The following is a 17,388-nucleotide window of genomic DNA, read 5'->3' as shown; positions in this document are numbered from 1 at the left end:
TATGAACACACACAGGGGTGTACCAAAATTAGCTACCAAGTTGTACGATTTGCATAAATTAATAGTTTTGGTTATTTTTTTATAACATATTTTTAAGTTTGATATTGCTTAAAGATATGTATTATAGATCCGTTTTTCTAAGTGGTATATTTCTTTTAAATATTTTATTGTATGCATATGAAATTTACGAACATATGAGCAAATTAATCATATACTGTTCACTCTTGAAGAAATTTGGATTTCTTTAATAGTCTATCATTAACAAATCCGGTTTAAATCAAAGTCAAAGCTGAGAGCACCTCCCTTAGTAGTCAGTTTTCAATCAGTAGTCTGTTTAAAGATGTTTACACCTTATGGCATTGTGTTTTTACACCTGTATCTGAAATTCTATATATTTATTATGGCAGTGTCTTTTTTACACCTGTATATAAAATTATATATATTTATTATGACATTCTCTTTTTACATCTTTATATAAAATTTCAATATCTATTATGGCATTCTCTTTGTACCTCCTTGTACTTATTGGACGTGAATGATGCAATAATTCTTTTGTACATTTTAATTTTCAATAAAGACGGGGGGGGGGGGGGGGTTGAGTCAATGTCATATGCTTGTAATTTTAATATTTTTGACAGCACCTGAACATAGCATAACAGCATTACAATGGCGCAAGGATACCACTTGATGGCGCAATGTACAAAGGAACTCTACAATAGAGAATACAGACATCAACTATTAAATCTGAGCTTGTTTTTAAAACACATTGAAGCCATCGACTACAACATAAAAATGCTGTAAAAACAAACAAACAAAAAACTATTAGACTACCTACACAGATAGTTAAGAGTGAGTCAGTGTGTGTGCGTAACAGTGTGTGCACACTTCTCTCAGCTGGCAGAGAAAATGAAGGCCTGTACTCGGCCCCTCCCAGCCGCATGATGACGTTGTCCTGCTGACACTGAGGATGTGGCCCTCATAGCTGGGATCTATTTTTAGCAACCTCAAGGGCCTGACCAACAAACAGGGCAGACTGTCACTCATACCACCTGCCACAGTCGGCATGCAGCCAGATGGGTTGACTGTGCAAGACTGAAGAGAATTACTGAGCTGTTAAGACCCTCATCAGTACAGACAACTTCCAGAGCACTGAGTTTATTTCAATACAGACAGGTGAGATCTCGGTCCCTGAGGCGGACCATTGTATTGTTGCCAACTAAAAGAGGAGTGAAAGACAAACACATCTGAATCCCTGTTGGACAGGACCAACAGATGTCATGTCCTCAGTATTGTTGGACCACTCTGATGTCATTAGCTGGAGTTCAGATAACTGCGGCTGTGGAGTTTCAAGGATGCGAGCAGGGAGGGGTTGACTGATGTTGTTACAGTTTGCATTGTGGGAAGGGTGGTTTGACCTGGGTACCCTTTCATGAACTGGGGAGGAGTTTTCATTCGACAATTACACACAAATTGCTAGGTTCTGAGGCTGACTGTGCTGTGTTCTTTTAGTTGAAATATCCTTTACTTTGACTGCCTCAGGCAAAATTGTTTGATGCAGAAATCAAACCAACTTTCTCAGGTTTCAAAGGGTCAAATAGCTTGTGAGAGGCACCTGAACACAGCACATGATAACTGACGTCGCACCAGGTTTTAATGTATTGATGATTTAATGAATAGATACATCAATTCCGTGTTTATAGATCAGAACTGTTCTTGTCAGTATGGGAAATGCTTTGAAACATTTTGACAACCCTATTGACAAATAAGATTTACAGAAAGTATTGATCAGTGGCAATTTCTTTTAATTTGTTTCCCAAATTCATTCATATAACACTAAAAAAGTCGATCAACTTCACCGTCCTTTTTACAAAACGATGTGATCCTTATATTATGTGGTTACCAGCAGCATTAATACCTGATGCTGTCCTTCATTGTTTCATGTGCACGTGACTGGTTTCATCCAGCCGTGCATTTTTAAATGCAGTATGACCATTACACATTAAGATGGAGACGCACACAGTTGCGGCAGCTCAATGTTCTATTGGTTGGTGCTTTGTTTGGCTTTTTGTGTACGTGTTGTTTCTTGTCCCGTGCACATTCTGTTGGGCAAACAATGTTTATGGCCGGCCTGATCTCCTGAAGATTGGAGCTGGTCACGAATGGAGTTTTACAGCCGAGTTTATCTGTTCACACAAGATCCTGTTGGACACAGCGAGGAGCCCCGGCTCTCTGTGGATTACCATGCCCGTGGGGAGGAGGCGAAGGCGGCACAGAAAGGGGAGGCAATAGCGAGACTGCAGGGCCGATGCGCTAGCCAGGCTACCGAGGCAGCCACTCAAACCACCGTTCCCTAGCCTGTTTCTCACCAATGCCAGATCCATCGCTAACAAGATGGATGAACTGAGGCTACAGACTGCAGTTAACAACCTTATTAAGGACAGCTGCATTCTGTTGATCACCGAAACCTGGCTTCATTCATTCATTCTGGCTATTGAGCTAGCAGGCTACACTGCACAGCGTCATAACAGGACAAGAGATTCCGGTATGAGCAGAGGAGGAGGGCTCTGTGTGTACATGAACAACTGGTGTACTAACACAGTGATTGTAGACAGTCACTGCTCCCTGGACCTGGAGTATGTGACTGTTAAATGCAGGCCCATTTATCTCCCTAGAGAGTTTACTGACGTCATAATAACTGCTGTATACATACCACTGGATGCTAATGCCAACTCGGCTATTGGACATTTGTATGGTAGCACTAGTAGAGTACATATAATGACGCTGTGTACATCATAGCAGGGGACACTAATCATGCAGACTTGAAGCAGTGCTCCCCAAATTCCACCAGCATGTTAAATGTGCTACAAGAGGAACTAACGCACTGGACAGGCTCTACTCCAACATCAAGCTGGGCTACAGGGCTAGGCCACTACCACACCTGGGCCAGTCTAACCATATATCCCTGCTTTTAATTCCTACATATGCCCCCCTCAGGAAAACTGCTCCTACCATCACAAAGACCATCAAAACTTGGCCTGATGATGCCTCTCAGCAGCTGCAGGACTGCTTCGACAGGACCAACTGGGATGTGTTTGAACACCAGGATCTGGAGGTTTTCACAGACAGTGTACTATGTTACATTAAAAACTGCATGGACACTGTCACAGTGGACAAACGCATCCAGGTCTACCCCAACCAGAAGCCCTTGAAGACCCGGGAGGTCCAGCAGCTGTTAAAAGAGGGGAACACACTTTTAGGTCTGGCGATAGGGCTTTTTACAGCACGGCCCAAGCTAACTTAAAGAGAGGCATCAGAGAGGCCAAATCAGACTACTGGTGGAGGATAGAGGACCACCTGGACAGTAACAACAGCAGGAAGGTGTGGCAGGGAGTCCATTATCTCACCAACTACAGGACCACACTTGGAGCTGCTGAAGGTGACGCAGAGGAGCTGAACCTCTTCTTTGCTTGCTTCAAGGTGGAGCCACCAGAAGCAGCCACAACACACCACATCGTTGACAGCAGCTTAACCCTCAAAATAGAGGAGCATGAGGTAAGGCGCACGCTGTGGACCAACAACCTGAGGAAGGCTGCTGGACCCGACGGCGTCTCTGGACGCGTGCTGAAGGAATACGCAGAACAGCTGGCTGGAGTCTTCACAAGGATTTTCAACCAGTCTTTAGCCTAGTCCACTGTCCCACCCTGTCTGAAGTCCTCCACCATTGTCCCCTTGCCCAAAAAAACCCCCACATTTCGAGCCTCAACGACTACCGGCCAGTCTACACCAGTGGTGATGAAGTGCTTTGAAAAACTGGTCCAGGGTCACATCACATCACTCCTGCCCCGAAGCTTTGACCCCCACAAGTTTGCGTATAGAGCGAACAGATCCACAGAGGACGGTGTAGCCACAGCCCACCATGCTGCACTGTCCCACCTAGAGCAGCGGGGGAGCTACGTGCAGATGCTCTTTGTGAACTACAGCTCTGCTTTCAACACCATCCTCCCCCACAAACTGGTTGACAAACTGGGGGACCTGAGACTTCCACACTTCACCTGCATGTGGATAAATAGCTTCCTGTCTGGTCGCAGCCAGAGGGTCAGAGTGGGCCATCACACATCCATGGCCCTCAGCCTCAGTACTGGCTCTCCACAGGGCTGCGTGCTGAGCCCCCCGCCCACCACAGCATCACCATTGTCAAATTTGTGGATGACACCACGGGGGTGGGGCTCATCTCTGGGAGCAATGAGTACGACTACAGGGATGAGGTTGAGCAGCTGACAGTGTGGTGTGAAGAGAATAACCTGCTCCTCAAAACCTCAAAGACCAAGGAGCTCATAATAGACAACAGGAAGAAGAAAACGGACATTCCACCATTAATTATCAGAGGGGACTGTGTGGAGTGGGTGGCGGACTTCCGCTTCCTGGTAATCCACATTGAGGAGGACCTGACATGGAGTGTGAACACCTCTGCGCTGCTGAAAAAGATCCAGCAGTGACTGCACTTCCTGAGTGTGCTCAGGAGGAGCAACATCACCCAGAGATTGCTGCTGTCCTTTTATCGGTACTCCGTAGAAAGCGTACTAACGTACTATGTATGCATGTGGTATACCAGCTGCACAGCGACTCATAGGAAAGTGCTCCAGAGGGCTATTGACAATGCCTAGAAGATTGTCGGCTGCTCTCTCCTCACTTTGGAGGACTTACACAGTTCCCACTGTCTCAAGAAAGCTCAGAACATCATAAAGGACATTTCCCACCCTGGACAGTCCCTGTTTGAACTGTTGCCGTCAGGCAGATGGCACAGATCAAGGCAAGGCAAGGCAAGTTTATTTGTATAGCACGTTTCAGCAACAAGGCAATTCAAGGTGCTTCACACAGAACATTGAAATACAACAACAGGAGGAAAGGAAACACATTTAAAACATTATAAAAGAAGCATGTAAAAGGTGATTAAAAACAGCAAGTGGGAAAACAACAGATAAAACCCAAAAATATAAAAACACATATATTGAAATAAGAGTTGCAGTGCAGAGTTTCGAAATAAAATATAAAATTTAAAAAGTAAAAAGCCTTTTAGTCAAAGGCAGCAGTGAACAGGTGAGTCTTTAACCTTGACTTAAAAGAACTCAGACTCTCAGCAGACCTGATATTTTCTGGTAGTTTGTTCCAGATATACGGAGCATAGAAACTGAATGCTGATTCTCCATGTTTAGTTCTGACTTTTGGAACACAGAGCAGACCTGCACCAGATGACCTGAGTGGTCTTGATGGTTCATACTGGACTAGAAGGTCTTTGATGTATTTTGGGCCTAAACCATTCAGTGCTTTATATGCTTACCATCTTACCTTGCGCATTTGTCCGCGCTGAACACCGCACGGCACCTGCTGTCACATCATCTACCCGCCACTTCTTCTTCTGACGTGCATCTTACCTTGCAAATGCGCAAGGTAAGATGATTATTACAGGAACACATCACCCAAATTCATCAGTAATCATAACTAGATTATTATACTGTTGCTCCGGTGCTTTTTGGTACGTGCAGGGGCGAGAACCTGCACGCATTTGTCCGCGCTGGCACGGCACCTGCTGTCACATCATCCACCCGCCACTTCTTCTTCTGACATTCATTCAATAAAGTTTAAAAAAACAAACCAAAAAACAAAGTTCGTTTTCTTGAGATAACGACTTAATATCTCGGGAAAACAAAGTTCGTTTTCTCGAGATAACGAGATAATATCTTGTTATAACGAGATAATATCTCGTTATATCGAGAAAACGGCTTGTAAAAAAAGAAAAAAAAACACACGTCCGCTTAGGGCTTCCGTAGTAACATGTAACATGTACAACAAAATTAAAAATGCTTACCAGTCAGTGCACCATTCACACAGTATCTAAAGCTAATGATAAGTAAAAAGAGAAATAGCTAAAATAAACAACAACTAAAATAAATAACATGAAAAAAAAGCATAAACATACACAACCATACACCTGTGCTAATTTGGTAGCTACATTGAGTGTGGTCATTACTGTAGGATAAAAACTGTTTTTGAGTCTGTTTGTCCTTGTCCTGATCTTTTTTTAAACAATTACAAAGCCAGCTTACTATCACCTCAAGAATATTTCTAGGATTAAAGGTCTGATGGGGACCTTGCAGGACCTTGAAAAACTTGTCCATGCATTTATCTTTAGTCGAGTTGACTACTGTAACAGTATCTTCTCTGGTCTGCCTAAAAAGTCAATCAGACAATTGCAGCTGATCCAGAACGCTGCTGCTCGAGTCCTTACTAAGACCAAGAGAGCGGACCACATCACTCCAGTTCTGAGGTCTCTACACTGGCTCCCTGTCTCTCAGAGAATAGACTTTAAAATTCTCTTGCTAGCATAACGAGATAATATCTCAGGAAAACAAACTCTGTTTTCTCGATATAACGAGATATTATCTCGTTATATCGAGAAAACGCTTGTAAAAAAAAAAAAAAAAACACATCCGCTTAGGGCTTCCGTATGTTACAATGACAATAAAGCCATTCTAATTCTAACATTCTATCTCGTAACATTTTCAAGTGATGCTGTCCGTGCTTGTTGCATGTGGATGCACCTGGTACTTTCTGGCCATCCATCAGCATACAATTACAATGCCACCGGTTCTGTCCTAGCACGTCCTCATCTGACTCCTTCTGTGCGCACTGCATGTGGAGGCAGAGGGTGGCTTTTGGCGTCACACTTGTACGCTGAAAGCACTGACAGAGCAGTGCTATTTAACGAATTCTGAATGAGAATGGGCTGGGGCCTACCACACAGGGAAATGTTAAGGTCACATGCGTTGTGCGCAGGGCAGCAGGCTGGTGGGGAAGGAACCGGAGCTGGTGTGGGAGGTGGAGCGGTACCAACTAGACATAGCTAACTTCTACACACAGCTCTGGCTCCAGAACCAAACTCCTGGACATGGGCTGGACTCAACTTTTCCAGCGATGCCCAGGGTGAGAGGCACCGGGTGGGTATGGCGATACTCATAAGTCCCTGCTAAGTGCTGCTATGTTAGAGTTTTCCCTGGGAGAATGAGAGAGTTCATTCACTTTCAGCCTAGCGTAAGTTTTTTATTTCTGGTGATTACATTTAGGCTTCAAAAATCCTGAACGTGGTGTTCATTTGTGAATAAATCTTGCTGAATAAAATGTGTTAGTATCATAAATGTCAAAGAACAAATTTTCTGCAATAATCTAAAATCCAAAGGAAAAATCTCATAGGCTTTTTGACAAGGGAACCAGGTCGACACTAACTTCTGTATTGGCCTATAGAAAAACATCCCTCCTGGGCACTCAATAGGAGGTGTGGTTGGTAGACATACCCAGTCATTCAAGTGAGACCAAAAAATTGTATTTTTGACAAAGTAAGGACACCCAGCTCAGATTTTACAATATATTGTTTTATTTTGCGTTCTCAACATTGTCACAGTACTAGTTTTACATCAATGGGGTTTTGTCTACTTAGAAACAGAATGCATAATAAAATAAGAGCACTCCTCCCTTCCCTTTGACTCCAAAAGTGGGCTGTGAGTGTGAGAGAATAGGAGTGCCTCAGGAAGTAAGTCAGCAGCCGTGTTAACTGTGTAACGGCTGGCTGTTCGTCTCTAGATCCTCTAATAATTCAGTCCTGATGGAGGCAGAGAAAAGCAGCTGATGATTATGTAAATATCAGAGGGGAGCAGGAATGCACCATCAATGTAACTGCAGACATTGAGTAGTAGTAATAATAATAGTAATAATAATCATAATCAGAATAATAGTAATTTACAGACTATTTACATATGATTTCTCATTCTTTGCTACCCACCCCTAAAATGTTTCCATCATTTAAGTGACTCTTTATTCAATGACATTAGTTTCAGATGGATGGATTTACTATTTACACTCAGAAGTGTTCTGCCATGTCTTTATACTGTACAGTGGAAGTAGAGGTGAAATGCATGCCAAATTAGAATGACACAACTTTAAATGAAAAGGACACTAGCAAGCCAAAAATCATCTAAATGTAAACAAGCATCAGTCAGAGAAATCAAAGCTACACTGAAGGTTTAGGGTCTAGTCAAGCCCGCTACTCAATGAAACAACACTTAAAAAAGAGAGAGAGAAAAGCAAAGAACGATAGGCATCAATGGCATGCAACAAACCACCTCACACGGAATCTGGACAGCTACTTTCATCAGTCATCTGAAGGAACTGGTGGATTATAACTGAAAGCACTCTGATTTGAAGTTATTCTGGTAACCATAAAGTGTTTTTGTGGCTGGTGTTTCCACTTTCACTCCATGACAAGAAGTTAGTAATGTGACTTTGGTCTGAAACAGAAGTTATGACTGGTCAAAGGTAAGGTTGTGCTGGGTTGCTTACATTTGGCCCCCAAGTGATTCTGTGTAAAACGGATTTCAAATTTAATAACCATGCAATATTGGCACTTTTCTGACGCCATACAAACTAAACTATGCTGGATAAAATGCTGTAAATGCTGTATATTTGACAGGTCAATGTTAGATTTTAGAGTAGCCCACAGTGCATTAGGGATCAGTAACACTGTCTAATCAAGCACCCTTTATAGAGGACGTATAGGCCATAACTAATGGCTTTTAATAATACTTCATACATCAGAATAAGCTATAAAACATTTGGGTTGCCAGTTTCTGAAAAAGCCTCCTTGGTAGGTGTTTTTCCTCTTCCAGCAAACTTGTCTTGTGATCATTGTAGTTGCAGGATGGCCTAAACAACAACCAGTGCTAATGAACACAGCCTACCTGTGCTCTTTTTTCAGAGTTAATGTACTGTTCATAAAAGTAAATGAATTCAGTTATATGTAACACATTATAGTGCTTCATGCTTATTCTTGAGAACTAACAAGCATATTGACTGAAACATTCATTCATTCATTCATTGTCCACAACCGCTTGTCCTTGCAAGGGTCGCTGGGGGGCTTGAGCCAATCCCAGCTGTCATCGGGCAGAAGGCGGGGTACACCCTGGACAGGTCGCCAGACTATAGCAGGGCCGACACATATAGACAGACAACCTTTCACGCTTGAGTGAAATATATGTATCTGTTATATCTGTCATATCATTGGGGCCATAAAGCAGGTGTACTAGAGAATTCACCAGCCAAACGGCTGACTGCCTGTTTTGAGCTTCAATAACTTGAATGGAGATAAAATGTTTTAATTGTGTAGGCCATCTAGACTTTTAACATGTTTTTTGATCAAATCCCAATAGTGACATTAATAATTTCATTGAGGTTGTGATGCTCAAAAACAAAACAACACTTATTTACAGACATTTCATTCCAAAAGGTTTTTTGGGCCAGTGACATGATGTGACATATCCCAGAACGTGGTTTAACCCATGGATGTATAAAGATACCTGGATACTGCACTGGGGGCAGAAGCCCATTCATTCCTGTGAAAGTTGCTCAGTAGCGCATGAAGCAAAAAATGCTCTATTTTCGCATTATGAAGGTACCTGGCTCTTCCGTATTATGAGGCCCATAGAGCAGGTGCATGAGAGACAATGGGACCCCTGGAAAGCTGCTCAGCCTTGCAGAAAATTTTTCCCAGTGGCCACCCACGGCATTGCAGTAAAAAATTCCCCTGACCAAAAAACATTTTCCCAACAGACCAACATTGCAAAGAGACGTCTGTAAAACGGTTGACAGGACACCTCAAAGTTTAAACAAGGTCAGATATGAATCTTTTTACTCTGAATTTTTGAACCATGGTGGTTTTATATGGGTTAAACTCTTCTCGAGCTGAGAAAAGTATTTAAAAAATCTGTGACATCACCACAATGTAAAGTCTATGAGCCGAGTGGGAAGAGGTTTTGATGCTCACAAAAAATTAGCCTATGTCTCTTTCCCAGTGAGACTCCATGGGAAAAAGTCTTTCTCTGCCCATGGGCATCATGTGTATTTCCACTTTTGGCTACTATGTAAAATTTGCATAAGAGCCTGGCTGACTTCTTTGCCTCCTTCTTGGAGGCCTGGTTTGCAGTCTTCTCCTTCACTGTTATGGTCAGCTCACTGCTATGCTTCTACTGCCACCTGCTGTCAATCAGCAGCCAACAATTGGGGATGAGTAACATTTGCTGGAGGACACCAGCCTGGGGGATATTTTCAGAACATGGCAACCAAAAAGTTGTTCTTAAGAATGACTTACTGCGGATGTATAAAGTATCAGTAAATTACTTATTAACATTGATGGATTTAACAGTGAATTGACTTTATTAAATAATCATATTAGATACAATGTATAAACCCTCTATAAAGGATTTTTAAAATATTACTATTAGAGTGGTACCCTGATAACTTAGACCTTAAGCAAATAAGTATTTTACAATAATGATATACTGGATATCACTTGACAACAGTAAGGTGTGAGCCATTGACAGAGGCAGATGACAAATATAAAGTTAAAATAATTACTTTCATTATACTCAGCTGTCAGTCCATTCTCACTGTGATTTCAAGAGTATATGTTCTGTCACACTGACTCTACCTGTCCTCACCCAACTGTGATAACAGCCAGTTTTGACTACTGTTGTACACTGAAGACCCAGTAAACTGCTCCATGTGGACCAGGAAACAATACAGAGTTAGTTATCCCCTGGAGTGACACAAATACATAGTTGACTTCTATTTGCTGTAAATGAGGAAGTCAAAACTATTCTACCATTCATTTTTAACAACAGTCGACTGTAACACTGTTATAGTTTGGGAATACACAATCATTTAGAAAATAGCCGAGAAATACATTGTTACATGCAATTATTTAGTTTGACATTCTTTATCAGTGTGGAAGGTCCAGTCCCTCCAAATCCATGTGGATACTTGCACTTCACTGAAACATTGAGAAAGAAATGACAAAGGACGTTGCAAGAAAAAAAACACAACACCAACAGAACTAAACAAAATGGAACAACCAGATTGAAATTGTTCTTAAACAAAACAAAGAAAAAAATATATATTGCACATACAAGTTTAAAAAATCCATGTCATAATATTTTAAGCAGAAACAGACTAGCCAATGATATCAACTAAGTAGAACAAGTGCTATTTCTATCATTTTGAACAGAAAATATGCTCCATCACACTAGCCCCTTGCCTCCACTCTGCACACACCACAGATACTATGCAAAGGATGGCTGGGAGGTACAACCAGCTATCCCATAATATGTTGTTAAAATGATTGATATAAAACTGCCATTTGTGGTGAGTGAAGCATAGGAGTGCTATTACCATCACAGACTGATAATTATTGATTTCTGTACTGTGGTGTCCTCGTGGCTCTGAGGAAAAGTCTGATCAAGGGAGTAAACAGCACTGTACCACATGCTCGCTGCTCGAGAGACACACAATGAAACCAAAGAGGGACAGGGCACACTCAGCCAGCTGAGAGCTTCCACATCAGGGGAGACACTTAAACAGTCATGGTGCTGTTTCCCTGCTACACAGTTTGCACAGTCACTTTCCAGGAAAAACTTGGAAAACCTCCTCCTCCTGCAGAACGGACTTGAAGAATCCTACCAGGTTTTAGTACAGCATAAAGAGCTTTTTGTATATTGTTTATTGGACTCTAAAAAAATAGCTAAAAAATAAAATGATGGTGGACGAGCAGCCGGTACTGAAGGGCGGACATTCATATGTATCTGTTTGCTCAGCAGCTCACTGAGGCTGTCTTTTCCAGGGCTGGAGAGATGACTCAGAACCAAAGATGACTGCAGTGGATGAGACTGTTTGCAGGCTGGTATGCACGTCTTCACCAGCATTCAACAATCTTTACACAGCTCTAACTCTAAGGCAACCATAGACAGTATTCCAGCTTACTGAATTGCCTTACTAATAAAAACTTTGATTGGTTTCTTCACAGTAAAACTATGCCACTTATGTGCTGGTATAATACTGAGAGTTTTAATTGATGCCATTTGTTCTGTAATAATAATTATCAGAATAATTACAGTTGATATTGTTATTTTACAAAATACTATGCACAATATACATAAAGCAATTTCTGTGACTAAATTAGCAAATGCTTCATTATTGGCACATTTATCACTGCTACCAGAGATATCACAGTGCACTGTGAGCTATCGCTACATTAAATACTCATACAGCTACTGCACTGCTGAGGATGACCCTTTGTCTGTGTGTCTGTTCAACCAAATCACCCTCATACTAATGAAAGTTTACTATTGACTTCAGTAAAATACAAGAAGCAAGATATCTAATACTTTAAAGGTACTATATGTAACTTTTTACATGGATAATGATTTTATTGCCAATGAGTGAAAGGATTGTAAAATAAAAACTGAGACCTTCCTCAACTTTCTTGGTTGTCTAATAGTCTGCTGACTGATCTCTATAGAAAGGACTTGGGACAGCTTTTGTGGGGAAATCGGAAGGATATGTTAATGTGTGTTACCGAGTGCCTTGTCTCTCATCAGTTCCCCCCAAAACAGTGTGCATCATTAGCTTAGGTTAATTAAGAAGTCCGCAAACTTCAAAAAACAACTGGCACCCACCATAACACTAGCTCAACATTTTGCGGTGGCAGTCAACAGGTGGACCTTAGTGACTCAAAATCAGCCAGCACAAGAATGAGCGCTGGGGTTTTGATCCCAGACCTCATCGACTCCCCACCGAATCAACAAACTTTCTGCTGCTGCTGTGAGACAACAGACCTAGCATCAGCCTGCTGTGACCCCTAGCACTAGGATTTTGCTTGGCTTGTGTCCTAGCTGCTGGAGAAAAGTGGAGGGACCCTGGGTTGTGCTAGCTTGCTACTTCGTATCTAATTTCTGGTCTGATAAAGAGGAAATTCATCAAATGCAGTGCCCCCCCTCCCCTGTGCGGTAAAAATCCAAGAGGAAACACTGACCTGTGAAATATATTGTGACATTTTGGCTTAAGCTGGCTTATGTTTTCTTGCTTGCTGTTGTTGATTTGCTTGCTTACTAGCTAAAATAGCAAAATACTCTAGAGTGGATAACATCTGGATTGACTAGCTTTAACTAACTAAGTAACTAACTAACTAACTAACTAACTAGCTTGACATTTGCAAATTACTCATGATCTAATGTTATGAAGCAACCAAGGCCAGATTAATGCATTTTAAGTTAAGTACAACTAGCTGGATAAGCTTGCTTGTTCGATGTTATCGCTTGGAAAATACTATTTGAGTGGACATGTTAATTCGCTAATTTGCCAAATAGCGTCTGCAGCTAACATGATCCATGATACCAACTTAGGTATGTACAAATGTGTACATTTAGCTAACAATATATGGTGTAGCATTACAAAGCAAAGGTGCATAAATAATGACTATTGGCCAATAGAGCAATGCAAGGCAGGGTCAGACAACAAGCTAACAATAACCTAAAGGGGCATTTACAAAACTGCACTCACTACCTCCAGTGATAAACAGACGCAGAAATCCACTGCAAAGCAGCAACATGTCACATCTCGGGATGAGAACATTTTGCATCTGCTGCAGGTTGCTCTGTAACGTCAGCTGACGAAGTAATTTGCAAACGAACAGCTAGTTAGTATAGTAGCTAGTTAGAGCCAATGATCCAAATGAAATATAGGAACATTATGAGTATGTCTGTAATTTATTTTCCAAAATCCTATCAACATGATGCCGGTAAATCACACTAATCACACCAAGTCTCGTGTATGTCAAGTCAGTGTCAGTGCACAGGTGCTCACTTTCGTATAATACGAATGTGATCAACAGGTTGCTGACTGCAGTTCACTGCAGTTCACAGTGTCATTAATGAGGACTGACTGAGGATTTTCTTAAAGTTACATAGAGAACCTTTAATTTAGTGGGAGAGAAACAGTAGTTGTGGTCTTTGTGCATGCTCATCTGTTTGTGGTCTGTTGCTTTTAAAGCAGCCAGACATGACTTATGACCTGAAATGAAAGGAAAGGAGCAACCGGACAAGAAATATTGTTTCTATTAAATGTACTGCTCCTGTGATGAGTGTAACAAAAAATGCTGACAGAGGCACAGGATCCAGTCTGGCTTTACAACCCCAGACCAATGATGCACAGTGCGACTGTCTCATTAACTGAGAGCCTCAGAGAAAAATCAAAGTTCAGTCAGAGAGCCCAGAGAGCTGCTGTGCAACTCAGACCACCGTACTAATGCCACTGTGCTTCGGCTTGGTGCTGCTGGGCGCCTGGGAGGGTGCTGGAGGCGGGCCGTGGTGATGGGGGCCGTGAGCGGGATGGGAGGAGTGTGCTGAATGGCTTCCAAGGCCGTGCTGCGTGTGAGGGTGAGGAGGGTAGACCGGCTGCTGGCCGTGAGGAGGGGGCGGGTGGTACTGGTGCGGAGGGTGCTGCAAGTGGGCCGGAGGGTGGTAGTGGTGGTGGTGATGGTAAGGCGGGGGGTTTTGGGTCATGTGGCAGAACTGGGCATGGTGAGGGTGCATGGAGGTCGATGTGTCTGTCTCAGCCCGGGCCGTGTGGTGCAGGTTGGCAGGATGGGGGGTATGGGAGATGAGGGTGGGGTGCAGGGGCTGAGGGGTGGGGCTGGGGGACTTCACGCGCCTGTTGCCAAACAAAGATCCAAGCAGTGAAGAGGAGTTGGGCAGGGACTGGCCGCTGTGGCGGGATGGGCAGTCTCGGCTGGAGGGGGGTCTCCGCCGCATGTGGGGACTGCTAATGATGGACCCCTGCAAGAGAGAGGACGGTCAGATCACAACAAAGACACGGCACAACGTCTACTCTTCCTGTCTAGTGGGAAACAACTGATAAAAGGGAAGGTATACTTGCTCTCAGATTTAAATATCACTATTTATTTATGGACCAAATACATATTTGTGAACAGAAAAACACATCACCCCACTGGTTTTGGCTTCTCTAGTTCACACAGAAATTGTCACACAGCATCAGCAGCTGTATGACTAGCTACAGCTGATCTCAAATCTCATACGATTGCTTGTGTTGCCTGGTAGAAAAGCTTCTCCATTTCCTTTTCCGGTTCACTGCCTTTGTTTGTCTATCCATGCTAACATCTCACGGTCGACTCTCTAAATGGATTGGAGGCTGAGCTTGCTGAGCTTGTCAGAGCCTGCAGTATCTGCACTGTCAGGAGCAAACTGCCTCAGAGTCTTCAGACTCTCTCTGACTGCTGATGCAGTTGTGAGTTCCTGTCACTATTATATCTGTTTCCAAGGTTACAGTGTCCCTCTTTCATTTTCATAAGCCCCCGCCTTGGAGAGTTAAGAGAACATTCTGAAGCTGCAGCATGTACACAGCAGAGATGCTCACAAGTCTTTTTTTTTGCAAATCCAAGTCTAGTCTCAAGTCTTTCAGCCAGGGCAATAATCACCTATATAACAACGGGGGATAATATTCAATCAAAGGCTGGATAAAATATAGAATGTAGCTATCTTGATGTCAACCACTGGTTTGTGAACTCCTGTTTTGAAGCCTCTAGTTTAAAATGTCAGCTGTCGCCATCATCATTTTATTCTATGACTTAAAATATGTCAGTAAATACATAAAAAAGCAGTTGCTAACTGCACTGACTGTGGCGTAGTCAGTTTATAGCTCAAAGTTAGCTTTTCACTACGACTGCATTTAGGCTTCAGAAATCATAAGAGTGGTGTTTTTGAAGGTTATTATGCTGAGTAAAATGTGTTAGTATCATAAATCCAATGGAAAAATCCCATAGGCTTTTTGACTAGGGAACCAGGGCAATGCTAACTGCTAACTTCCGTGCTGGCCTACAGAAAAACGTCATCCCTGGAGCACTCTAATATTATACTGGGTCTCCAACTAAAAACAGTTTATAATCTACTGTAAAGTAAAACATCACTCTAGCCTGTCATATGGTAACCTTATCAGACAACTGTTACGTGTCCAACAATAAACATGCAGCCAATGTTAATAGTGACCAGCAGACAGTGGCAGCAGCAGAACTCTGCTAACAAGTGTGGCAAGCAAACACTCATTCATCTTTTCAAAATTCAAATCTAACTAAGTTAATCTCCCTAGCACAATCTAGCAACGAACTAACATCAGCTGATGCTGAGCTAAACATGTTTGCTGCGTTTAGCTACTCTTTATTAAAGCCAAAGGCTCTAACAAATGGCACAGCAGGCTGTTGCTGTAGTTTACAGTCATCTGTGGCTGAGTGCACTGCATGCAAAGATTACATATGATAATAATGGAGGGAACAACATTCAGCTCGTCACATTTTTCTTAATGTAAATGCCCCCCAAAATTAAATAAAATAAAGACTGCTTATGAGTGCAAAACTTCAAGTCCGAGTCGAGTCTCAAGTCTTTTGAGTAGCTACTAATCTCAATTCACTGTGTGTGACATACATGTAACTTGAATCCAAGTCCTTTGAGTCCCCACTTTTGGTGTGAAGTGTAAACATTTGTGCTGTTTTCAACTGTCAACTTGGAATTCACAAAGAGTGCATGACTGAGTTCAACATTTTAATGTTTCTTAATTCCCACTCAGCAAAACTTCAAGACAAACTTCATTGGCTCTTTTTTTATAAGGGCACAGGCACACAAATAACAAGATAAACAATCAAAAAAAGGTTTGTCACAGAAATGAAGCACATCTTTCAGAGCCATGCAGAACATGCAGACTAAGCAGTGCAAATCCAAAAGATCCAGTGCTGACTTATAATGTGCTTGTGTTTTCATTCATTTCTTACTCAGTGTATTTGACTAAACTAACCACAACAGTCTGACCCTTGCAGTGACTTGTTCATAAACATCTGACAGATTTATGATATTGCTGGACTATCAGACTGCTTTAACAGTAGGAAGACAGCATGTTTATAGGCTTCCAATATGAGCTACTCTGATGTGCATTCTAACTGGATTATTTTAATGATAGAGTAGTCCTGTTTTTAAATTGCCTTGACTTACAAGAAGAAAGGGAATCTAAAAAAAAAAAAAAGTTTACATTTACGTTAAAATTAATGTAAATTTTCATAGCATGAACAGTCTATTAAAGTTCTAGTAGTGTCTCGAGGGTGGAACACTGGATGCTTAACATTCTATGAGAAGCTAAAATGGATATGGTGTAGTGAAGGGTATACACAGGAGAGAGCAAGCTTTACCAACCTCTAGTATTTTCCCCCCACCTCATCAACTAGCACTACACCACTGAGTGCAGCTGAATTAAACTCTGCTGTGGAACGAAAGCAAAAGACAGCGTGGGAAGGTTTGAGAGATGGACTTTTTGGTTTCCATCTTTTTCATAGGATTAGCTGTCAAACTGGCACTGAAGAACTAAAAATATAGGCTTATGTCAAATCATTAACCATTACAGCTTCATAATAATTTTGATATAGCCATCTACAGACGCCATGGCAGATAT

At 42.1% G+C, this 17,388-nt stretch overlaps 1 protein-coding gene across 4 annotated transcripts in view; it reads right to left on the bottom strand.

The window, feature by feature from the left end:
• Nucleotides 1-10,241: 10,241 nt before the first annotated feature.
• iqsec1b (IQ motif and Sec7 domain ArfGEF 1b) overlaps nucleotides 10,242-17,388 on the bottom strand; it is a 268,783-nt gene continuing 261,636 nt past the window's right edge. For 3 of the 4 annotated variants that reach the window (XM_042498087.1, XM_042498095.1, XM_042498104.1), the window contains one exon: nucleotides 10,242-14,714. In XM_042498087.1, coding sequence (XP_042354021.1) covers nucleotides 14,169-14,714 — 546 coding nt within the window. In that variant the 3' untranslated portion in view covers nucleotides 10,242-14,168. The remainder of the gene's footprint in view (nucleotides 14,715-17,388) is intronic. The other variant, XM_042498112.1, reaches the window with a different exon arrangement.

The sequence above is a fragment of the Plectropomus leopardus genome, chromosome 2 (genome assembly GCF_008729295.1).
Source record: "Plectropomus leopardus isolate mb chromosome 2, YSFRI_Pleo_2.0, whole genome shotgun sequence".
Taxonomy (NCBI): domain Eukaryota; kingdom Metazoa; phylum Chordata; class Actinopteri; order Perciformes; family Serranidae; genus Plectropomus; species Plectropomus leopardus.
This window is presented reverse-complemented; position numbering and strand designations above follow the sequence as displayed.